Source organism: Panthera tigris, chromosome B4 (assembly GCF_018350195.1).
Source record: "Panthera tigris isolate Pti1 chromosome B4, P.tigris_Pti1_mat1.1, whole genome shotgun sequence".
Lineage (NCBI taxonomy): Eukaryota > Metazoa > Chordata > Mammalia > Carnivora > Felidae > Panthera > Panthera tigris.
In genome coordinates this window covers 34,130,570-34,156,785 of record NC_056666.1, presented here as the reverse complement: position 1 = coordinate 34,156,785, position 26,216 = coordinate 34,130,570, and the positions used below count along the sequence as shown (strand labels likewise).

The 26,216-nt window shown below is 37.0% G+C and overlaps 1 protein-coding gene and 2 pseudogenes across 13 annotated transcripts in view; 2 read left to right on the top strand and 1 right to left on the bottom strand.

Annotated features, from left to right (window-relative positions):
* Positions 1-26,216, top strand: part of BCL2L13 (BCL2 like 13) — a 95,468-nt gene that overhangs the window by 51,871 nt on the left and 17,381 nt on the right. For 9 of the 13 annotated variants that reach the window (XM_042991473.1, XM_042991477.1, XM_042991471.1 and 6 more), the window contains one exon: positions 4,122-4,265. In XM_042991473.1, coding sequence (XP_042847407.1) covers positions 4,122-4,265 — 144 coding nt within the window. Of the gene's footprint in view, positions 1-4,121; positions 4,266-20,702; positions 20,737-21,183; positions 21,212-21,577; positions 21,660-26,216 lie in introns of those variants that run through there. The other 4 variants (XM_007092796.3, XM_007092799.2, XM_042991479.1 and 1 more) reach the window with 4 other exon arrangements.
* Positions 9,514-10,320, bottom strand: LOC102968712 (annotated as a pseudogene).
* Positions 12,636-14,244, top strand: LOC102952107 (annotated as a pseudogene).

Below are 26,216 nucleotides of genomic sequence, written 5' to 3'. Positions count from 1 at the left end.
GTGGCATATTTAATCACTAATATTTAAAATCTTTATTATTAAAATTTCAAGCATACGCAAAATCACTCAGCTTCAATAAGTATCAACATATGGCTGGTCTTGTTTCATCTATTTCCCCCGTACTCTTCTCACTCTCCCTGCAGATTACTTTGAAGTAGACCCTAGATGTCATTTTTTAAAAATATTTTTTAAAAGTTTTTATTTATTTTGAGAGAGAAGGAGAGAGCATATGGGTGCATGAGCAGGGGTGGGGAAAAGAGAGAGGGAGAAAGAGAATCTCAAACAGGCTCTGTGCTGTCAGTGCAGAGCCTGGCACGGGGCTTGATCTCACATGAGCTCATGACCTGAGCCTAAATCAAGAGTCAGATGCTTAACTGACTGAGCCTCCTAGACGCCTCTCCTAAATATCATTTTTTCATAAATATGTTAATATGTATTTTAAGGATGATATATCCCTTTTTTTAACCAACTGATAATACCACTATTTTACCTCAAAATATGAACAATAATTCTGTCATCACATAATCTATTCACTATTCAAAATTTTCCACTTGTCTCATAAAGGTATTTTTCTAAGATGATTTGTTTGAATTGGGATCCAAACAAGGCCCATGCATTGCATTTGGTTGATAATTCTCTTGTCTTTACTTTAAAAAAAAATTAGTATATAATTCATACCATAAAATTTACCATTTTAAAGTATATAGTTCAGTGGTTTTTTTAGTACATTCACAGAGCTGTACAGTCATTTCTACCATCTGATTCTGGAACGTTTTTATCTTTCCATAAAGAAACCCAGTACTTAGTAGTAGTCACTCTCCATTTCCTGTTCCTCTCAGCCCCTGGCAACATTACTGTCTTTTTAAATTTGCCTATTCTGGATATTTCATATAAATGTGATCATGTAACACGTGACTTAAGTGTCTTTTAATATGTAGGCTTATCCTCCCTCTTGTGTTTTTCTTTACTTACAAGTTATTTCTCTTAAATTTCCTACTTTCTGGATTTTATTGACATCATTGAGATGTCACTTAACGTTCTTCTGTATCTATATTTCCTTTCCCTTGGTAGGTAGATCTAGAAGCCTAATCATATTTAGGTTTAATCTTTTTGGCAAGAATACTTCATTGGTCGTGTTCCCTATTTCCTGTTGCATTATACTGTGTGATACATAATGCCTGGTAGTCTCAAATTTTATTTTGAGATAGATAGGACAAACATTCAAACCTAATCAATTGATTAGATACAGATAAAATTTGTGGGATATGACATTTATTAGAATTGTTAAGTTATAGCATGGTTACTGAATAGTAGATTGATGGATCAAAATATGTATTTTATAATCACAAATATCTATTCTGCTGGAAGAGACCCTTGACGCTGTAAACTAGTATATTTTATTTCTGCACCAGGCAAGCTCATATATTCTTTAATAAAAAGATAATGTTGTTAGCAAAGTCTAACCTATTGGAGGAAGGTGCCATATAGTACATATGAGGAGACAGTAAATGGAGGTATTCCTTTTTGTTGGTCAAAATTGCTTTAGCATTTCTTTACCAAAGTTATTAGAGGAAAAAATAACTTCTATGTTTTTGGGGATTACTATCATTTAGCAAGGAAATGATTTACAGAGAGGAATTCAAAGACTAAGACTATTTGGTTGCCTTTGAGTCCTAGAGATATGAATAGTGGAGACCTTCTAGGGATGGATGCTTGGGGATCCAGGTTTTTTTTTAAACACTTTCTTTAGTACTGTGGGAGGGGGAACGCAAAAAAAACTATTGGGTATAAGGTGATAAGTATTGCCGATAGTATGTTGCCAAGTTGATGGAATTGGTTGTAGAAATAACTCATGAAGTTTTGTGTGTGATCACAAAAATTACAGGGCAAGTGAGTTTAACTATATTAAGACCATCTAAATTATACATAAAAGATAGTGGGCTTGGAAGTCCCCATATAGGTCCTTGAAGATAGTATGTCAAATAGGTAAAATAGAGCATGTATCACCAAGAGTGTTACAATTAGAATTTGTTAGTCCTGTAAAATAACATTTCTGCACTCTGGTTACTGAGTTGAAAGAAAGATATAATTGGGTTGGAGAAGATCTGGGAAGGAATAACTTAAATGATTAAAGCAATGGAAGAATGGCCATGTGAAGAACAGACTAAAAGATTAGTAAATTTCAGCCTAAAAAGTATAGTGAACGAGAGGTAATATGATTAAGGACTGAAATTAAGACAGTAGTGAAAGAGGATTACAGATTTATCTCTAGACGATTACATAGTAAAACTAGGGCATCTACTTTTTGATATATGAAAGATAAATTTGGAACAAATAAAAATAAGTATTATATAGCAAGTATAAAGTGTTTACAACTCATTTCCCTAAGACATAATAGAGCTTAAATATGAATAACTTTAAAATATTTCATATTTGTAGATTATTAGGGGAATTTAGAATGTTTTGAGGTACAGAACATTGCAGGCCTTTGAAGTTGATATGATCTAAGTCAGACTGATCAACAAGCTGTACCTTACTGCTTCTGCTAAGACAAAATACTGGATCTAGATGAACAATAGGTTTTTGGGTGTTTTTTTGTTTGTTTGTTTTTAATAGTATGACATGTTTTCTAATTGTGAAGAAAGCCTAATATATATATTCTTTATAGCCCTATTAGCCCTATATCCCTCCATTAGTGTTAAGAAGGAGTTTTTAAGTATATTTTGGACTGGAGTTCTTTTACAATATTAAAAAAGGAAGATGTGTGTTTGTTGCATTCTTTCTTTCAGTCTTTGAAATAGATTCCCTCAGGACTACTTTTACTTGAAAACCAAAGAATATTAGTAAGGCTATAAACTCATTGTCTTTTCTGTTTGTCCTCTTCTGCAGAAATATTTTGTTAATCCTCAGTTATTACTTTGGCAATTCAGTAGTAAGGAACTGGAATTGGTTTCATTTCCTTTTGCATTCCTTTTCCAGGAATGTGGAGCCTTCTTGATGTTTTAGACTAAAGGGATTGCATGCAGATGGTTAATTGAAAATGGTTTGTTCTGGGCGCCTGGGTGGCTCAGTGGGTTGAGCGGCCGACTTCAGCTCAGGTCATGATCTCATAGTCCGTGGGTTCGAGCCCCGTGTCAGGCTCTGTGCTGACAGCTCAGAGCCTGGAGCCTGTTTCAGATTCTGTGTCTCCCTCTCTCTGACCCTCCCCTGTTCATGCTCTGTCTCTCTCTGTCTCAAAAATAAATAAACGTTAAAAAAAAATTAAAAAAAAAAAAAAAGAAAATGGTTTGTTCTTTTCAGTGTGCAGCTGTTTTTGGAAGGCAAGGGGCTCTAGCACGACTCTGTCATAAATTTGATGGTTTTTAAATATTGAGCAATAAGGTTATTTGGAATGATAATAATACCTCCTTAGATTTTTGATGACTTTTTATAAAATAGCTGATAATTTTGAAAGTTTTTATTTTCAAATAGATAATGAACATGGTACAAAATGCAATAAGTACAGAGAGATACGTACTGAAAACTATTTTCCTACCCTATCACCAGTTACTTCCTTCTTTTCTTAGGCTGCCACTATTACCAGTTTTTTATATATTTTTCCAGAGATACTATAGGATTATGCAAGCGCGCGCGCGCGTGTGTGTGTGTGCGCGTGCGCGCGCGTGCTTTAAACACAAATGTACCATTATTATACACACTCTCCTATAACTTTTCTCATGAAAATAAGTCTTGGTGATAGGGCAGTAAATAATCTAATTCTTTTTAACAACTATATAATATTTTACCAAAATTGATTTAACCAGTCCCTGTTGGGTTGTTTTCAGTCTTTTGCTATTATAAATAATACTTTCAGTGAATTTCCTATACATGTTTCACATAAACACACATTCACAGGAGCCCAGTTATTTTCATATAATGATAATTTCCACCACCCTATGGTATAAAAATCTACATGCAGTATTCACAGACATTCTAGTAGGGGGTCAATGTTTTATTCCTTTATTGTGATAAAAATGAGATTCTATAATGATGCATCCAAGTATCATTTTCTGGTATTCAACATATAAAATGAATTATAAGAATTTCTGTTTGTTTTTTACTCTCTCATCTTTTCATTGAAGATTTTGGTGCCTCTGATATTGCTACAACAAATGCTTTTGGAGTTGACAAGACGTGGTCAAGAGCCTCTGAGTGCATTGCTGCAGTTTGGTGTGACGTACCTGGAGGACTATGCTGCAGAGTACATCATTCAACAAGGTGGCTGGGTATGAGCTGTTGTGTGTTTTCTTATCTTTAAAAAAAGGTTAAGCTACTCATGGTGCTTGTTTTTATCAACATAGGTTTAATATCAATATTATCATTTAATATTATTTAATATTGATTGCATGATGATAGCAAAGCAAGACTGTTAATACAGTTTCGCTATTAAGATTTTACTTAGAGTAATGTGATGGTGTTTTTAAATAGTTCTTTTAAGTAGTTCTAATTATGAAATATTTTGTACTAACAAAAAACATATAAATAATTAAGAGGAATAATAAAGTGAACGCCTATGTATTTGCCAGCTCATTTGAAGAAAAGAACACAGCAAACATGTTTGGATCCTTTCATGTGCCCCTCCTAGATTCCAGCATGCTTCTACCTACTTCACAAGGATAGCTTCTATTCTGAAATTTGTTTTTTTAATAGCTTAGCCATGTGTGTATGTATATATATATTGAGGATATGTATATACGAGGTATATATAATATATATACTATATTATAATATAATATATAATATATATACTATATTATATATAGTATATATAATATATAATGAGGTATATATAATATATATAATGTATACATGTATATATGTATGTATATGTATATATATGTATATTATATATACCACACATACCTAGACAATATATTACTTTGTACATTTTTAACTTTATGTGAATAATACCACATTAAATGTATTTTTCTAAACTTGCTTTTTTTTCGCACAGTGTTACATTCTCGAGACTGTCCTAGGTCATTGTTTCTGAATTATTTTTTTCTTTCTCAGTCCCCTATGGATCCTTTTTTAGACATTTGTATCCTAATCATCTCCCTCCTTTCCCATGAAATTTTAATACCATAGATGTAAGTGTATTTATGTACTGTTGCCCTCTGGAGGGCCACAAGCGATTGTAATACCTAAGATTCCCCCATCTTGCCAAACCAGTTTTAACCCTCGAAATCATCCACACTGAGAATATATGATCTAGGTTAATGTATTGGTTGGTGTTTGGTATTCCATTGTGTAAATATATCACACAATTTATTCATCTATTATCTTGTCAGTAGACATTTTCACCTTTTTGCTATTACAAATATTGCTGTTAAGAACATTGTTATACATATGTATACGAGTTTCTCTGAGTATATACTTGGGAGTAGAATTTCTGGGTCTAAGAGTATAGACATGTTCAGTTTACAAGATAATGCCAAAGTGTTTTCCAAAGTGGTTTTCCAACGTACACTCTGTCAGCAGTACATAAGAATTTTTTGTTGCTCTTCATCTTCTCTAATACTTAATATTGTCAGACTTCTTAATTTTTAAAATCATTTGTAATCTTTTAAAATAAGATTATTTTGTAATAAGTTTAGATTCACAAAAATGTATAAAGTGTTCCTGTATATCCTCCACCCAGTTTTTCCTAGTGTTAATATCTTACTCAGCTATGGTACCCTTATCAAATTGACTTTTCCATGTTGATTTCATATCCAGCAAATTTGTTCAACTGTATGATTATCCTCATTATTTATCTCCAGGTTTCTTTGGGTCGGTCTTCTACTTTGAAAATCGTACTGTCTGTGAATGATGATAATTTTTTTCCTTGACAAGTCTCTTTTAAATTTATTTATTACACTTATTGCACTAATCAGAATCTCCAGTACAGTATTAATGAAATTGGTATTAGAACTCATCCTTGTCTTTTTCCTGATGTTAAAATGAGTGCTTTTAATTGTTTTACCATTTAGTTGTATCAGTCTAACATGAGTGAGGTTGGCTTGTAATTTTCTTGTATGTCTTCAGTTAAAAAAAATTTTTAATGTTTATTTTTGAGAGAGAGAGAATATGTGCATGCATGTGCATGTGAGTGGGGGAAGAGCAGAGAGAGAGGGAGACAGAGGATCTGAGGCAGGCTCTGCACTGCACTGATAACAGTGAGCCCAGTGTGGGGTTCAAACCCAGGAACCGTGAGATCATGACTGTTAGGGTCAGGCTTCCGGCAGGGTAAAGACAGGAGTCAGAGGCTAAGAAATTTTAGTAGTCAAAGGCTTTATTGGGAACTAAGGTCTCGGGCGAGGTTCCGTGACTCAGGGAGAGAGAGAGAGAGAGAGAGAGAGAGAGAGAGAGAGAGAGAGACTGAGAGAGAGAGAGACTGACTCAGGGAGAGAGAGAGAGAGAGAGAGAGACTCAGGGAGAGAGAGAGAGAGACTCATGGAGAGAGAGAGAGAGACTCAGGGAGAGAGAGAGAGAGAGAGAGACTCAGGGAGAGAGAGAGAGAGAGACTCAGGGAGAGAGAGAGAGAGAGAGAGAAAGAGAGAGAGAGAGAAAGAGAGAGAAAGAGAAAGAAAAGTCAGGGAAGTCGCGCCGGGTGTGTGGTATGGTTTTTAAGCTGCAGCGGTTCGCAGTTTAGGTCCGCGTGGGCCTTTTTCGCGCCATGTCATGTTGTCGCTCGGTGATTGGTTGACCTCCAATTTGTTTTGGCGCGCAGCTTTGGGCTTTCCGTTGGGTTGCGCTGGCGAGACGGCTGTCCCTTCCACTGTGGTTCCAGGGACATCCTAACAATGACTTGAGCCAAAACCAAGAGTCGGATGCTCAACTGAGTCACATAGGCGCCCCTAAGGATATGCTAGCTTCGTAAAATATAGAGTTGGGAAGGGAAGAGTGTTTCCTCTTTTTCTATCCTCTGGAATAGTATATATGAGGTTTAATTTATTGTGCCTTATCATGCCTGCAAAATCACCTGGTGTTTTCCTTGGGGCAAGTTTTCTGGTTTTTCCTGTCAACTTTTGATAATTTTTCTGGATATTATCCCTAGATTTTCAGATTTATTGGCATAGAGCTGTTCATAATACCCTCTTATTTATTTATTTATTTATTTATTTATTTATTTATTTATTTATTTATTTTTGGAGGAGAATACAGTGGATTTTTATTTCTTAATTGTCTTATACCACTTATTTTTAAAAAACATTTTAGGGTGCCTTGGTGGCTCAGTCAGTTCAGCATCTGACTCTTGAGTTCAGCTCAGGTCTCTTGATTTCAGCTTTTCATGATCTCGTGGTTTGTTGGATCAAGCCCTGGGTCTGGCTCTACACTGATAGCACAGAGCCTGCTTGGGATTTTCTCTTTCTCTGCTCCTCTCCTGTTTGCACTCTCTTTCTCTCCTTCAAAATAGATAAGTAAACATTAATTAATAAATAAATTAATAAACATTTTATGTTGGAGAATTTTGAACATGTATGAAAATAGATAAGATAGTATAATGACCCCCATCATTTAAGCCCTAACAGCCATTAACACATTGCCAGTTATGCTTTTTTCACACCCTAGTCATGTCTCTTCTTGATATTATTTTGGAGCAAAATCTAGGCATCATATACTTTTATCTATAAAAATTTCAGTATGTAGGGAGGTGGGGGGTTGGGTGAAATAGGTGAGGAGGATAAATTAAGAGTATACTTATCATGAGCACTGAGTAATATATAGAATTGAATCACTATATTGTGCACTTTAATCAGCACTGTATTTTAAGTATAGCGGAATTAAAAATTTTTTCAGTATGTATCTCTAAAAAATAAATATTTTATTTTTATTTTTTTATTTTTATTTGTTTTAAGATTTTATTTTCTTTTTTATTTTTTTTTAATGTTTATTTATTTTTGAGAGACAGGGAGAGACAGAGCGTGAGCAGGGGAGGGGCAGAGAGAGAGGGAGACACAGAATCCAAAGCAGGCTCCAAGCTCTGAGCTTTCAGCACAGAGCCCGACACGGGGCTTGCACTCACAGACTGTGAGATCATGACCTGAGCCAAAGTTGGACGCTCAGCTAAGTGAGCCACCCAGGCACCCCATTTAAGATTTTATTTTTAATTACACTACCATTATCACATCAAAAAAGTTAAAAATGATTTCTTCATCAAATATCCTGTTGGCATTCAAGTTTCTTTTTTTTTTTTTTAAGTTTATTTATGAGAGAGAGAGAGGGTGAGTACATGCAGGCAGGGGAGGGGCAGAGAGAGAGGGAGAGGGAATCCCAAGCAGGCTCTGTGCTAATAACAGGGGGCTCGATCCCACAAACCATGAGATCATGACCTGCCAAGATCAAGAGTCGAACGCTAAACCGACTGAGCCACCCGGGTGCCCCAGCGTACAGATTTCTAAATGTCTCAAAAATATCCTCTCTTTTGGATGGGAAGGCAATCTAGCTGCAACATCTGTCACCCTATTGATCACCAGGGCTGATTTGGCTGATCTAGCTGGCTAGGCCCATCTCCCCTTCCTCCCTCAATGCTCCATGTGCATTTCCTGAGGCTGCACACTGGGTTGAAGAGGATGATCTTCCCAGACACCGTTCTGTCAAGGGTGTAGGAATGGCCGCACTCCACTGCTAGAGCCTCCAAACAGGCTCTCAAGCTCCATTTGTAGGAGAACATATGGTAGTCAAGCTTCTAAGACTCCAGACACATCTGAATGAGGTGCTGCATGTGGCAGTCTGCCTTTCTTTAAAAAAAAAAAAAAAAAAAAAATCCTTTCTTTTTTAATCTTTACAATGTATGGAGTTGTATCTCCCTTTCCATTTTATTATATCTTAATTTCTTCTTAGTTTTTGGTTTAAAAAATTTTTTTATTGCCCTGGATATTTGTGTGTATATGTCTTGTTTGTTTTTGTTTTGTTTTGTTTTTTAATTTTTTTTTAACGTTTATTTATTTTTGAGACAGAGAGGGACAGAGCATGAACGGGGGAGGGTCAGAGAGAGAGGGAGACACAGAATTTGAAACAGGCTCCGGGCTCTGAGCTGTCAGCACAGAGCCCAACGCGGGGCTTGAACTCACAGACTGTGAGATCATGACCTGAGTCGAAGTCGGACGCTCAACCAACTGAGCCACCCAGGCACCCCTGTTTTTGTTTTTTTTAAGTAAGCTCTAGGCTCAATGTGGGGCTGGAACCCACAACCCCAAAATTAAGAGTCACTACTGACTGAGCCAACCAGGTGCCCCTCTTTTCTTTTTTAATAACTGTAAATTCAAACTTAGAGAAGCTTGCCTTTGTCTTGAAAAACAAAACAAAACAACAAAGCATCTTATCATTTGCTAACCTGATTTCGTTTTAAGAAAGAGGTGGTAGTTACATTGCAGGAGTAAAATTTATACCATGAATGATGCAGGTCTTGGTCTGGTGGTAATAAAAGACAATAACATTGTTGCCAAAATTTTAATCTATTGGTGGCATTTGTGGGAAAAGAAGCCCTTGCTAGACAGCAGCCAACTGCTAGGAAATTCTAAAGTGTCATAGGCTAAAGAGGGAATGAGGTTAGTAAAATGCCTCAACAGAGTTTGAATAAAATACTGGATTTGAGAGTTACTGGAACTTGGATATGTAAAAATAGGGTGGTAGGTTGGGTCAGGCTTGTCATGGTCTCAAGTTCAAGTAAACTACTATGATAATACACTACTTCTAGCAGAGGTGTGCTCAGTTATTTTCAGTATAGATGCCTAGCTCCAAAGCCAAAACATGAGGAAGGAAGAGAGATGGAATGAAGAGTCTGCAGAGAAAATACCCCTCTTCCTGTTTTTTCTTTTCCTCATGCCTAAAAGATACAGAGAGTGCCTGAAGAGGAACTAACTCCCCAGGGGAATGGTTTCAGACCTACAGGATCAGTCAGACATACAGTCTATACTTTCCTTCAAAGCATCAACTTCTTTCTTTTCTTTTATAACTTCTGACTGAGAGCTGTGGTCTCTGCTACTGTGCATTTCTACATCAAACAAAAAATCTACTCATCTTCTTATGGGGAAGGGCTGTCACAGTAATCACTTCCTCTTAAACTGCTCTGTCCTAATTCCTGTTGTGCATTCAAAAGAATCTCCTCCATGTCTCCATGGTAGATAGAGGATGAGGAAAGTACATGAGCCAGCCCCCCATTTTCCTCGTTGCCATTATCATTGCCATTGCTGCTGTTCATGGGTAGCTCCAGTCAGGAATCTTCCTCACTTATATGGTGTTTTACAACAAGGGAAAAAACAAAATACAGGGGATGTTATTCATTCCCTTCTCCATTTTCAGTTTTATTATGATGTAGTATATTGATGTATATTGTTGTATTGGTGTATATTGTTTGTTATTATAATTTATTACAGAGTATTTTATTCAACTGAAATGTGTGTGCTAAAGAAAAAGCAAAAATATGAATAACTAGTTGTTAATATTAAACAATTTATAAATGTGTTTTTAATCTCTAAATTTGAATGCCCAATCTATATTTCACATTGTTAGGTCTAAACACTCTGTTTTTTGTGTGTGTGTTTAAAACCAAGAGATTGCTTTTTCAGCTAATTGATGAAAATGTATCCTCTGATACAAAGTATCAACATGAATCACCTTTAAGGTACTTTGTGTTAAATGTTACATTGACAGGCCTTAAAACCATAATGATCATTCTTCTAGAGGTCATTGACAATTATGGTCATTGTCTACACGAAGTTGCATGTCAGTTATATAAAGTCTGTAGTATGATTTCCATGGGTGATGTGTTTGTCTTCAGCCACTTGAATATAACATCAGGGTAAAACAAATTACCTAGCTCTCCAAGTGGTTTTGAGCTCTCAAACTAGTTTTGAAAACCTACAGGGAAGGAGGAGGTGATGGCAGCTATAATATGTTAGATGAAGGCTTTGGGCTTATAAATTTGCAGAGGACAGTAATATTTTGTTCTCTGAGTTATAAAAAGAAATGCCTAGGATGAATGCCATTTGGAGTTCTACAGATAATTTTTTTTCCCTATGATTTATGTTTTGTGATTGTTTTTGCAGTATATTTGAGATGATTTTTCCATTGTACTGGTATTGAGAAGAACACTTTATTGAGGTATAGAAGTAATATGACTGGTTTGAATTTTTTTAAACAGACTGTAGAGCAGTTCTAGGTTCACAGAAATACTGAACAGAATTTACAGAGATTTCCAATATACTATCTGACTGTACACATGCATAGCCTTCCCCATTATCAACATCTCCCACCAGAGTCATACATTTGTTGCAACTGATGAACCTCCATGGAAACATCATTGTCACCCAGAGACCATAGTTTACGTTGCAGTTTACTTGGTGTATATTCCATAATTTGGACAAATTTATAATATGACATATATCTGGCGCACCTGGGTGGCTTAGTCATTTAAGCGTCTGACTTCGGCTCAGGTCATGATCCCACGGTTTGTGAATTTGAGCTCTGTGTTAAACTCTGTGCTTACAGCTTAAAAAAATAAATAAACATTTAAAAATTTTAAGTATAATGACATATCCACCCTTGTAGTATTATATACAGAGTAGTTTCACTGTTCTAAAAATCCTGTGTTCCGCTTGTTTGACCCTCCCTCCCACCTAACCTCTGGCAACCACTGATCTTTTTACTGTCTCCTTGATTTTGCTTTTCCAGAATGTCAGACAGTTGAGACCATGCAGTATGTAGCCTTTCAGACTGGCTTCTTTAACTTAGTAAGTGCATTTAAGTTTCCATGTGTTTTTTTTAATTTTTTAATTTTTGTTTTAGCCTTTATTTATTTTTGAGAGAGAGGGAGAGAGAGACAGAGTGCAAGTGGGGGAGGAACAGAAAGAGAAGGAGACACAGAATCCAAAGCAAGCTCCAGGCTCTGAGCTGTCAGCACAGAGCCAGATGCAGGGCTCAAACTCATGAACCAGGAGTTCATGACCTGAGCCGAAGTCAGACGCCTGACTGACTGAGCCACCCAAGTGCCCCTCCTCCATTTCTTATTATGGCTTGATAGCTCATCTCATTTTAGCATTGAATTTTTAGCACTCCTTTGGATGTTTATTTACGCATTCACCTACTGAGGGAGATCTCGGTTGCTTCCAAGTTTTAGCAATTATCAGTAAAGCTGCTACAAACATCTGTGTGCAGGTTTTTATGTGGGCATAAGTTTTAAACTTCTTTTTTTTTTTTTTTGAGAGGGAAAATGAACATACGTGAACAGGGGAAGGGCAGAGGGAGAGAGAAAATCCTAAGGGCTTCACGCCCAGTGTGGGGTTGATGCAGGGCTCAGTCTCAACGAAACATGAGATCATGACCTAAGCCAAAACCAAGAATCTGATACTTTTTTAAAAAATGTTTATTTATTTTTGAGGGAGAGAGAGAGAGAGAGGGAGACAGAATCTGAACCAGGCTCCAGGCTCCAAGCTGTCAGCACATAGCCTAACACAGGGCTCCAACTCATAAACTGTGAGATCATGACCCTAGCTAAAGTTGGATGCTTAACTGACTGAGCCACCCAGGCGCCCCCATATCTCATTAGTTTAATTTGCATTTTCCTGATGACATATGATGTGAAGCATCTATTCATATGCTTATTTGCCATCTGTGTATCTTTGGTGAGGTGTCTGTTAAGATGTTTGGCCCATTTTTAAACTCAGGTTGGCTTCTCTCACAGTGGGTTTGTTGCCAGAACGCAGGTGTCGTGAAAACCACCTCTAAACCTAAACCAAAATGGGAAAGGAAAAGACCCACATCAACATCATCATCATTGGACACGTAGATTTGGGCAAGGCTACCACTACTGGTCATCTGATCTATATATGTGACAGGACTGACAAAAGAACTTTAGAAAAATTTAAGAAGGAGGCTGCTGAGATGGGAAAGGGCTCCTTCATGTATGCCTGGGTCTTGGATCAACTGAAAGCTGAAAATGAACATGGTATCACCATTGATACCTCCCTGTAGAAATTTGAGACCAGCAAGTCCTATGTGACCATTATTGATGCCCCAGGACACAAAGACTTTATCAAGAATATGATTATAAGCACATCTCAGGCTGACTCTGCTGTCCTGATCGTTGCTGCTGGTGTTGGCGAATTTGAAGCTGGTATCTCCAAGAATACTGTGAGCATGACCTAGCTTATACACTGGGTGTAAAATAACTTGTTGGTGTTAACAAAATGGGTTCCACTGAGACACCCTACAGCCAGGAGAGATATGAGGAAATCATTAAGGAAGTCAGCACCTACATTAAGAAAATTGGCTATAGCCCCAACACAGTAGCATTTGTGCCAGTTTCTGGTTGGAATGGTGACAACATGCTGGAGCCAAGTGCTAACATGTCATGGTTCAAGGGATGGAAAGTCACCCGTAAAGATGGCAATGACAGTGGAACCACACTGCTTGAAGCTCTGGATTGTATTCTGCCACCAACTCATCTAACTGACAAGCTCTTATGTCTGCCCCTCCAGGATGTCTACAAAATTGGTGGTATTGGTACTGTCCCTATGGGCCAAGTGGAAACTGTTGTTCTTAAATCAGGCATGGTCGTCACTTTTGCTCCAGTCAGTGTTACAACTGAAGGAAAGTCTGTTGAAATGCACTATGTAGCTTTGAGTGGCTTTGAGTGAGGCTCTTTCTGGGAAAAATGTGGGCTTCAAAGTCAAGAACATATCTGTCAAAGATGTTCATTGTGACAGTGTCGCTGGTGATAGCAAAATGACGCACCAATGGAAGCAGCTGGCTTCACAGCTCAGGTGATTATCCTGAACCATCCAGGCCAGATCAGCGCTTGATATGCACCTGTGGTGGATGGTCACACAGCTCATATTGCCTGCAAGTCCACTGAGCTGAAGGAGAAGACTGATCGTTGTTCTGGAAAAAAGCTGGAAGATGGTCCCAAGTTCTTGAGATCTGGTGATGCTATCATCGTTGATATGGTTCCTGGCAAGCCTGTGTGTCTTGAGAGCTTCTCTGACTATCCTCCCCTGGGCCATTTTGCTATTCGTGATATGAGGTGGTTGCTGTGGGTGTCATCAAAGCAGTGAACAAGAAGGCGGCTGAAGCTGGGAAGTCACCAAGTCTTCCCAAAAAAGCTCAGAAGGCTAAATGAATATTATCTCTGCCACTCCAGTCTCAATCAGTGGTGGAAGAACGGTCTCAGAACTGTTTGTGTCAATTGGCCATTTAAGTTTAATAGTAAAAGAATGGTTAATGATAGCAAATGCATCATAAAACCTTCAGAAAGAAGGAAGAATGTTTTGTGGGCCATTTGTTTTGTATGTGTGTGTGGCAGTTTTAAGTTACTAGTTTTTAAAACCAGTACTTTTTAATGGAAACAACTTGACCAAAAATCTGTCGCAGAATTTTGAGACCCATTAAAACAAAAGTTTAATGAGAAAAAAAAAATCAGGTTGTTTCTTCTTCTTCTTTTTTTTTTTATGTTTATTTTTGAGAGAGAGACAGAGTGTGAATGGAGGAGCAGCAGAGAGAGAGAGAGAGAGACAGACATAGATCTGAATTAGGCTCCAGTCTCAGAGCTGTCAGCACAGAGCCTGATGCAGGGCTCAAACCCACGAACCATGAGATCATGACCTGAGCCAAAGTCAGACGCTTAACTGATTGAGCCACCCAGGGGCCCCATTTTTTTTCTTATTTAAGAGTTCTTTGTCCCCACTAAAAGGGAGAACTACAGACCAATTTCCCTGGTGAACGTGGATGCAAAAATTCTCAACAAGATACTAGCAAACCAGATCCAACAATACATTAAGAGAATTATTTGCCATAATCAAGTGGGATTTGTTGCTGGGATGCAGGACTGGTTTGATATCTGCAATCAATCAATGTGATACATAACATTAATAAAATAAAGGATAAGAACCACATGATCTCAATAGATGCAGAAAAAGTATTTGACAAAATATAGCATCATTTCTTGATAAAAACCCTCAACAAAGTAGGGATAAAAGGAACATACCTCAAGATCACAAAGGCCATATATGAAAGACCTACAGCTAATAGCATGCTCAATGGGGATGCTTTCCCCCTAAGGAACACGACAGAGATGTCCACTCTCACCACTGTTATTCAACATAGTGTTAGAAGTCTTAGCCTCAGCAATCAGACAACAAAAAGAAATAAAAGGCATCCAGACCGGCAAGGAGGAAGTCAAACTTTCACTCTTCACAGGTGACATGATGCTCTATGTGGAAAACCCAAAAGACTCCACCAAAAAAATTCCAGAACTGATACATAAATTCAGCAAAGTCATGGGATATTAAATCAATGTACAGGAATCAGCTGCATTTCTATACACCAATAATGAAGTAACAGAAAGAGAAATCAAGGAATTGATCCCATTTACAATTGCACCAACACCCGTAATAAACCCTTGGAATAAACCTTACCAAAGAGGTGAAAAATCTATACACTCAAAACTATAGAAAGCTTATGAAAGAAATTGAAGAAGACACAAAAAATGGGAAAAACATTCCATGCTCATGGATTGGAAGAAAAAATATTGTTAAAATGTCAATACTACCCAAAGCAATCTACATATTCAGTGCAACCCTATCAAAATAACACCAGCATTCTTCACAGAGCTAGAACAAACATTCCTAAAATTTGTGTGGAACCAGAAAGGACTCAATAGTCGAAGTAATGTTGAAAACAAAACAAAACAAAACAAAACTGGAGGCATCACAATTCCAGACTTCAAGCTGTATTACACAGCTGTTATCATCAAGACAGTATGGTACTGGCACAAAAACAGACATTCAGATCAATGGAACAGAATAGAGAACCCCCAAAATGGACCACAAACATATGACCAACTAATCTTAGACAAAGCAGGAAAGAATATCCAATGGAGGGGCACCTGGGTGGCTCAGTCGGTTGAGTATCCGACTTTGGCTCAGGTCACGATCACAGAGTCCATGGGTTCGGGCTCTGTGTCAGGCTCTGTGCTGACAGCTCAGAGCCTGCAGCCTGCTTCAGATTCTGTGTTTCCCTCTCTCTCTCTGCCCCTCCCCTGTTCACACTCTCTCTCTCTCAAAAAGAAATAAACATTATAAATTAAAAAAAAAATCCAGTGGAAAAAAGACAGTCTCTTCAGCAAACAGTGTTGGGAAAAATGGACAGTGACATGCAGAAGAATGAACCTGGACTGCTTCTTTACACCATACACAAAGATACTCAAAATGGATGAAAGACCTAAATGTAACACAAGGAAGCCATCAAAATCCTAGAGGAGAAAACAGGCAACAACCTCTTTGACCTTGGCCGCAGCAACTTCTTACCTGATATGTCCTCAGAGGCAAGGGAAACCAAAGCAAAAATGAACTATTGGGACCTCATCAAGGTAAAAAGTTTCTGCACAGCAAAGGAAACAATCACCAAACTAAAAGGCAACTGACGGAATGAGAGAAGATAGGAAGATAGTGGCAAATGACATATCAGATAAAGGGTTAATATCCAAAATGTATAAAAAACTTTTCAAACTCAACACCCAAAAAACAAATAATCCAGTGAAGAAATGGGCAAAAGACAGGAATAGACATTTTTCCAAAGAAGACATCCAGGTGGCTAACAGACAGACACATGGAAAGATGCTCAACGTCACCCATCATCACGGAAACACAAATCAAAACCACAATGAGATACCATCTCATACCTGCTAGAATGGCTAAAATTAACAACTCAGACAACAACAAATATTGGCAAGGATGAGGAGAAAGAGAAACCATTTTGCACTCCTGGTGGGAATGCAAACTGGTGCAGCCACTCTGCAAAACAGTATAGACGTTCCTCAAAAATTAAAAATAGAACTACCCTAAAACCCAGCAATTGCACTACTAGGTATTTATCCACAGGATACAAACATGCTGATTCAAAGGGGCACATGCACCCCAATGTTTATAGCAGCACTGTCAGCAATAGCCAAAGTATGGAAAGAGCCCAAATGTCCATCGGCTGAAGAATGGATAAAGAAGACATGGTATATATTTCTATACAATGGAATATTATTTGGTGATCCAAACGAACGAAATCTTGCCATTTGCAACAACATGGATAGAATTAGAGATATTGTGCTAAGCGAAATAAGTCAGAGAAAGTCAAATATCATATGATTTCACTCATATGTGGAATTTAAGAAACAACAAAACAGGTGACCATAGGGGAAGGGAAGCAAAAGTAAGATAAAAACAGAGAGGGAAACAAACCATAAGAGACTCTTAAATATAGAGAACAAATTGAGGGTTGCTGGCAGGTTGAGGGGATGCCCTAAATGGGTGATGGGCATTAAGGAGGGCACTTGTTGGGATGATCACTGGGTGTTATATGTAAGTGATGAATCGCTGAATTCTATTCCTGAAATCATTATTACCCAATGTGTTAACTAACTTGGATTTTAAAAAAGTGTTCCTTGTATATTTTGGGTAATGGTTCTTTATCAGGTGTGTCTTTTGAAATTTTTCTCCCAGGGGTGCCTGGGTGGCTCAGTTAGTTAAGCATCTGACTTTGGCTCAGATCATGATCTCACAGTTTGTGAGTTTGAGCCCTGCATCAGGCTGTCTGTTGTCAGCCCAGAACATGCTTTGGATCCTCTGTCTCCCTGTCATTCTGCCCTCCCAGCTTGTACAGTGCTCTGTCTCAAAAATAAATGAACATTTAAAAAAATGGAATTGTTTTTTCCCAGTCTGTGGCTTGTCTTTTCATTCTCTCAACACTGTCTTTCATAGACCGATACTTTAATTGTAATAAAGTCCAGCTTATCAAGCATTTCTTTCCTTGACTGTGTCTTAGTGTTGTATCTAAAAAGTCATCACCAAGCCCAAGGTCATCTAGGTTTTATCTTACGTTATTTTCTAGGAATTTTAGTTTTGTGTTTTGTATTCAGGTCTGTGACCCATTTGGGGTTAAATTTTTAAAGCATGTAAAGTCTGTGTCTAGATTCATTTCTGTGCATGTGCATGTCTAGTTGTTCCAGCACCATTGTTTGAAAAGACTATTTTTTCTCCATTGTATTGCCTTTGCTCCTTTTTCAAAGATCACTGTGTGGGGCACCTGTGTGGTTCAGTGTGTTGAGCATCCAACTCTTCATTTCTGCTCAGGTCGTGATCCCAGGGTGTGGGATCAAGCCCCACATTGGGCTCCATGCTGAATGTTGGTTGAGCCCACTTAGGATTCTCTCTCTCTCTCTCTCTCTCTCTCTCTCTCTCTGCCCCTTTCCCCTGCTCATGTGCTCTCTCTCTCTCTCTAAAATAAGATAATATAAAAAGATCAGTTGACTGTATTTATGTGGATCTGTTTCTGGGCTCTCTATTCTGTTCCACTGATCTATTGTTCTTTCACCAATACCATGCTGTCTTGATTACTCTAGCTTTATATAGTAAGTCTTGAAGTCATGTGGTGTCAGTCTTTCAGCTGTGTTCTTCAATATTGTGTAGACTATCGCTGGTCTTTTGTTGCTCCATGTAAACTTAAGAATTAGTTTGTCAATATTTGCTGAGAGTTTGGTTAGGATTGCAGTGAATCATAGATCTAGTTGAGAAGAACTGATATTTTAACCATATTGAGACTTTATATCCATGAACATGGACTATCTCCATTTATTTAGTTCTTTTTTGATTTCTTTCATCAGAGTTTTATAGTTTCCCTTATATAGATCTTGTACCTATTTTGTTATACCTAAACATTTTGTTTTGGGGGATATTCATGTAATTAGTATTAGGTCTTTAATTTCCATTTGTTCATTGTTAGTATATAGGAAAGCAGTTGACTTTTGTATATTAACCTTGTATTCTACAACCTTGCTATTATTGCTTATTAGTTTTAGTATTTTTGTCGCTTCTTTTGGATTTTCATTACATAGATGATCATGTCATCTGTGAACAAGACAGTTTTATTTCTTCTGTAAAATAAAAATTCAACTGAGTAAATTTGATGACCTAATTGACTTTATTCAGTGATTCATGAATCAGGCAGCATCCCATCTAGCAAATAAAAGAAGTATGTATTTATGTATTTATTTAGAGTATGCACACAAGTGGGGAAAGAGCTGAGGGGGAGAGGGAGGGAGAGATTCTTAAGCAGGCTTCGTGCCCAGCACAGAGCCTAGTGTGGGGCTAGATCTCATAACTGACCGTGAGATCATGACCTGAGCTGAAATCTAGAGTTGGAGGCTCAACTGACTGAGCCACCCAGGTGACCCAAGGAAAGGCTTTTAAAGGCAGAAAGGAGGTAGGACAAGGAAGTCATAAACAAAAGAAAGGATTATTTCAGGCAAGGTCACCTTTTTTAGGGAGGTAAATGGAGTCTATTGGGTGAATTACCTCACTAGTGCTGACTAGGAAATTCCAGACTGACTGGTTAAGATCACATTCTTAAAGAAGGTTGAACTTGCAGTTAGGTTAGGTATTAAGTCTTGGTCTGTGACAGGGGTTTAGCTCAAGTAAATCCATTTGGGGCCTGTTGTCTTCTTTTTAACAATTCCTTCCCAATCTGTATACATTTTATTTCCGTATCTTACTGCATTAGCTGGGACTTCCAGTACAGTGTTGAAAAGCAGTGGTGAGAGATGACATCCTTGCCTTGTTCTTCATCTAAATGGAAACTTTATAGTTTCACACCATTAAACATGTTAGCAATAGGGTTTTTTTAATAGATATTCTTTGTCAAGTTGAAGTTCCCCTCTGCCCTAATTTACTATAAAAGTTTTATGATGACTGGATGTTAGATTTTGTCAGATGCTTTCTCTGTCTGTTGACATGAACTTATGACTTTGCTTTTTGGTCTGTAGCCTGTTGATGTGATAGATTACATTAACTGATATTTTAATGTTGACCCAGATAAATCCTATTTGGTTGTGGCATATAATTCTTTTTATATATTGTTGGGTTCTATTTGCCAATATTTTGTTAAAGATTTTGCATCTATGTTCATAAGAGGTATTGGTCTATAGTTTTCTTATAATATCTGTCTGATTTTAGAATTAGTGTAATGCTGGCCTCATAGATTTTTCTTGTGTGAGTTTTGACAGATTATGTCTTTTATAGAATTGGTCCATTTCATCCAGGTTATCAAATTTATAGTTATGGAACACAATATTCCTTTATTTTTTTTAATGTCCATGAGATCTGTAGTGATGTCCCATTTTTAATTTCTGATATTAGTGATTTGTGTGTGTGTGTGTGTTTCTTACTGAATTTATTGATCTCAAATAATCAGCTTTTGGTTTTATTGATTTTCTCAATTGATTTCCTGTTTTCAATTTCATTGATTTCTGCTCTTATTTTTACTATGTTTTTTTTCTTCTGTTTACTTTGGACTTCATCTTCTCTTCCTTTTCTAGTTTCCTATGTTGGAAGCTTAGGTGATTGATTTTGGGTGTTTCTTCTTTTCTAATATATGCATTTAATATTTAATGCTATAAATTTCCATCTAAGCATTGCTCTTACGGCCTCATACAAAGTTTTAAGTTGTGTTTTCATTTTCATTTAGTTCAAGTATTTTTAAATGTCTCTGGAGATTTATTCTCTGACCCATGTATTCAGAAATATATTGTTTAATAACCAAGTATTTGGGGATTTTCCATCTATGTTATTGTATTTTGTTGTATTCCATTGTGGTCCTGAGAGCAGACATTGTATGATTTCTATTCTTTTAGATTTGTAAAGATGTGTTTCATGTCCCAGAATGGTCTAGGTGAGTATTCCATGTGAGCTTGGGAAGAATGTATATTCTTCTATTATTGGATGAGGTAGTTTATAGATGCCCATTATATCCAATTGCTGAATATAACTATGTCATTTGTGACTTTTCGGTCTATTTCTACTAGAAAGGTGTCAAAGTCTCCAATTATAATAGTGGATTAATTTATTTCTCCTTGCACTTCTATCAGTTTTAGCCTCCCATAGTTTGACATTCTGTTGTTAGATGTGTACACATTAAAGATTATTATGTCTTTTTGGAGGTTTAACCCCTTTCTCATTATGTAATGCCCCTCTTTATTCCTGATAACTTTTCTTGCTCTGAAGTCTGCTCTGTTTGAAATTAATACTCCCACTTTTTTTTTTTTTTTTAAGATTTTATTTCTTAAGTAATCTCTCCATCCATCGTGGGGCTCAAATTTACAACCCCAAGATCAAGAGTCACAGACTCTACCTATCGAGTCAGCCAGGTGCCCCTATTTCTTTTGATTAGTTGTTAGCATGGTATATTTTTCTCCATCTGTTTACTTTTACTGTGTATGTGTCTTTATATTTAGAGTTTCTTGTAGACAATATAGTTGGGTCTTGTTTTTTGATCCACTCTGTCTTTTAATTGGTGTATTTGGACTGTTGAAGTTCAAAGTGATTATTGATATAATTGGATTAATGTCTAGCATATTTGTTATTGTTTTCTACTTGTTGCCCTTATTCTTTGTTCCCATTTTTGTCTTCCACTCTTTCTCTGCCTTTTGTGGTTTTAATTGAGCATGTTGTATGATTCCATTTTCTTTCCTTTCTTAACATGTCCATTACATTTCTCTTTTTACTTTTTTTAGTGCTTGCCCCAGAGTTTGCAATATACATTTACAACTAGTCCAAGTTCACTTTCAGATAACACTGTGCTGCTTCATGAGTAATGTGAGTACCTTATCATAACAAAATAATCTTAATTCCTCTCTGTCATCTCTGTATCACTGGTGTCATTTATTTCACTTATATAAGCATGCATATGTATGTATATGTGTATGTGCATATATATACTGTATATGTACGCATACATGATTGAGTTGCTTTGAATAAACTATTATCAGGTATATCAATTAAGAATAAGAAAAGTAAAAATTTTTATTTTACCTTCACTTATTCCTTCTTTGATGCTCTTTCTTTCTTAACGGAGATCCAAGTTTCTGACTTATATTATTTTCCTTCTCTCTAATAAGCCTCTTTTAACATTGCTTCCAACGCAAGTCTACTAACAGCACATTTCCTCAGTTTTTGCTTGTCTGAGATTTTTTGCTTGTCCTTCATTTTTGAGGGGTAATTTTACATGTATAGAACTCTACATTGGTGGGTTTTGTTCTCTCAACATTTTTAATATTTTAGTCCACTCTGTTCTTGCTTGCATGGTTTCTGAGGTGAATTTCAATATAATTCTTATCTTTGTTCCTCTACAGGTAAGATGTTTCTAACTCTGGCTTGCCTTAAGATTTTTTCTTTGATTTTTATTTTTGTAGTTTGAAAATGATATTCTTAGATGTAGGGTGGGGTTTTTTTTGGGGGGGTGGGGGGACATTTATTTTGCTAGATGTTCTCTGAACTTCCTGAATCTGTGTTTGGTGTCTGACATTAATTTGAAGAAGCTCTTAGACATTATTGTTTTAAATATTTCTTCTGTTCCTTTCTCTTTTTCTTTTCCTTTTTATATTCTAATTTTGTATATTTATGCTTTTTGTAGTTGTTCCACAGTCCTTGGATATCCCGTTCTTTTTTTCCTGTCTTTGTTGTCTTTGCTTTTCAGTTTTGGATGTTTCTATTGAGATATCCTCAAGCTCAGAGATTCTTTCCTTACCCATGTCTAGTCTAATGGAAGCCCATCAAAGTATTCTTCATTTCCGTTACAGATCTTTTTGATCTCATGGTTCCTTCTTATTATTTCTGTCGCTTTGCTTACATTGTTCTTACGTGCTATCTCCTTTATCTACGAGAGTCCTTAGCTTATTTTTAAAAAAAATTTTTTTAAGTTGTTATTTATTTATTTTTGAGAGAGAGAAAGAGAGAGAGGGACAGAGAGAGAGTCACAAGCAGGCTCCATGTTGCCAGCACAGAGCCAGACGTGGGGCTCGAACCCACAAACTGTGAGATCATGACCTGAACTGAAACCAAGAGTTGGACGCTTTGACCAACTGAGCCACCCAGGCGCCCCCCTGAGTCCTTAGCTTATTAATCATAATTGCTTTAAATTCTCAGTGTGGTAATTTCAACGTCTGTAATGTCTGGTTCTGATGCTTGCTCCATCTTTTCAAATTATGTTTTTGCCTTTTGGTATGCCTTGTGATTTTTTCTTGATAGCTGGACATGGTGCACTGGGTGAAAGGAACTGCTGTAAAGAGGCCTTAGGGGAAAGGTGAGGGATTTTTTATAGTCCTATGATTAGGTCAGTCTTTTTACTGAGCCTGTGGCTCACTGTAAACTTCACAAATGTTTCTCAGTTTTTTCTTCCCCCATTAGGTGGGATGAGATGGCTAGAGTGGGCTGGAGTTGGGTATTTCTCTGCCCATAGGTTGTTTAGGCTCTGATTAACTAGTTTCTCTTGGGGACAAAGCAGAGTGCCCTGTGTATTTCAAGATAGTTCTTTTTCCTCCTCCTCCTGTCAGAAGCATGAGGGGATTTTTCTTTGGTATTTATTGAGAGTACATGGTTAGTCTCCTGGAGGTAAATCTCACAAAATTGCAGGGGTCTTCCTATGAGGGAGTCCTCCTGGAGTTTTAAACTCTGTGTTGGCCACACTGAGCCTCCAGCAATTCATCAATTATAGTTCAGGTTTGCCTACCTCAGTGCTCGTCCCCTGCACAATTCCCAGCCTGGTAAGCTGTGATTCCCCATATTCTTCTGTGTGTCTCTCCAGTCTTGGGGGCAGTAGTTTGCCCTGTGCCATCACCTCTCTACTTACAGATCCTCGAATAGTTGTGGACTTTTCAGTTTGTTCAGCGTTTTACTGGTTTGGGTAGAGTGGTGACTTTCAAGCTCCTTACATGCAGAACCGGAAACTGAAAGGCTCTCTGAAGTTTTATCTCTCAGTTTTGTCCACCCTGAGCCTCCAGCAGTTAGAAAGCTCCAGTTCATTTCCCTAACTAGGCACTGGTTCCTGGGGAGGTTACTGCTCATGAGTTTCTCCTCTATTAAGCTGTGAGATATTCTACCTCTATTAAGGTAGAATAAAGTAGCTGCTGCACATTTTATTTCCTGTGTTGCCTGTTGGTCACTCCTGTCTTGGGGGCAACGGCTTGCTCTGTGACCTCAGTTCTCTTACAGATCTAAGCAGAGTCACAGATTTCTCCATTTGGTCAGCTTTTTTACTTGTTGTTAGGGTGGAGTGGCAATTTCCAGGCTTCTTACTGGTCTCCCAGAAACCAGAAGTTAAAATGACATCAAGCTGAGGCTTTACAAGGATCTGTATCATTTTGTTTTTAGTTACTTTATCCATGGGCATTATTCCTCAAACTGGGACATTAGTCATATAGTTACAATTTCTATATCTTAGATGTGAAAGATTCTCAATCTGCTTCTGATCATTCCTAATTACTGATACTCACCATCATGTGAGGACAAAATATAGTTCTATAATTCCTTTGAAATGTCTGTGTGGAATAGAAACTGAGGCTCCTGTTCCGTGGAGCAATACTTGTAGGTATCACCAGTTCGTGTACTTTGTCTTGGTTTTCCTTGAGAAGGAGTATGGCCTAGGAGTGTTTATTACTGTCTGATTACATGGCCTTAGATGAATCATTTTCCCGAATATCCTTCAGTTTATTTATAAAGTCTAGTTTCTAAGGCAATCATTAATAGTGTCAGCCCATTTACAATGAGTTGGTGAAGATTACTTAAATAAGTTAATTTCTATACTTTTTAAGCCCTTCAGAGATTAATTTTCAATATGCAGTAAAGCATATAAAGCACGATGCTAGATGCTAAGTATACAAAAGTTAAATAAAATACAGGTCCTACTTTTGAGCTCAGAGCTGGTTGAGAGGATATAAATGTCAGTAACCATGTGTATAGCATGTTACATGCTATGAGATAGGTGTGTTCAGAGATACAAGGAGGGGGTGATTAATTGGGGTGCAATTAGAAATATAAATTCAATTAGGAATACACATCTTAATTGTAATTAGCAGTTAGCTTTTCAGAGTTAAACTGGATTATAATTTTTTATTACTGTTTATATTGACATTAGAATTACAAGATAGGGTTTTTTATTTTCTTTTTTTACTTGCCAGAGAGTGGTGAGTTAACAGGATTGGAAATCACAAAATGAATTTGTGGCCCCAACTCTGCCTTGTGTTTTGGGGGGAATTCATTTAACTTCTTTGAACTTCAGTTTTATCAATTAGAAAATAGAAAGATTAGCTCTCTATCTCACAGAAATAATGATATAAAAGTGTTTTGTGAAAATGTTACATTTTTACAAATGTCAAGTTTTCAGATATGTCTTTAAGAGTGTGTGTTTTTTTCCTCTTCCTGAGTCTGATGATTCCTTTGCGTTTTGACTCTGACTTTTAATTGCCCTGCAGTGCACGTAGGGCACAGATTCGTTGGCATATTACGATTCTCCCTGACTCATCCCTTGTTCCCTCCCTCCTCTTTCTCACTGTCTTTCATTTCCTGGGATTGTGTTGCTACATTAGAAAGAAGTAAGTCTGTCTCCTGAAAAGGGCAGTACAAATCCACTGTGGTAAGGCTTCACTTTTATTTTCTCCTATGTCATGTACTAAACTGAATACTTATGAAAGATTTAGTTTTAAATTACATAAGAAATTATTGGTGAAAATGTCATCTGATGTCTACCATAATATTTAATATTTAAGTAGTTCGAATAAAATTTATTTTTGTCTTTTTTCTCTTTGACTTAAAGCTTCTTGTTTCTATTTTAAGAATAGAAAGCCACAAAAAGGTTTTTGTTTTTAATCAGGGATATTTGAAGACTGTCTTTTGGGAACTTTTAGGTAAGAATTTGTTAGAACAGAGTTTTTATACTGTGGGAGGTGACACAGTTTGTGATCTAAAATCAATAAGTGGATTTTGCAACTGAAATGATTTTAGTGTAATGAGGATAAGTACTGTTTCATGAAATCTGTATGTTTTATATGTGAGTGTGAGCATTTACTGCATTGTGCTCCAAAATATATTTTTTGTGGGTCTTGGTCATCATATTACGTGGAAAATTACTTCTCTGGAATTTCTTTCACATTTTCCATTTTCTTATTTTAGATTTGTAGTGATCTAAGAGGCTTTTAATATCCTGTTTGAATGTTAGAAGAGCAATTATCTGTTTTTATTTTTTAAGGGGAGTACTTGAGAAATAGATATTACATGATGACTGAGAAGTAATGATAAAGGTTTGTTGGTATTTCTTAGGGGAGGTGAGTCCCTAGATGAGTTTACGAGGGAATGGAGTTCTGCCAAAGCATCTTCAGA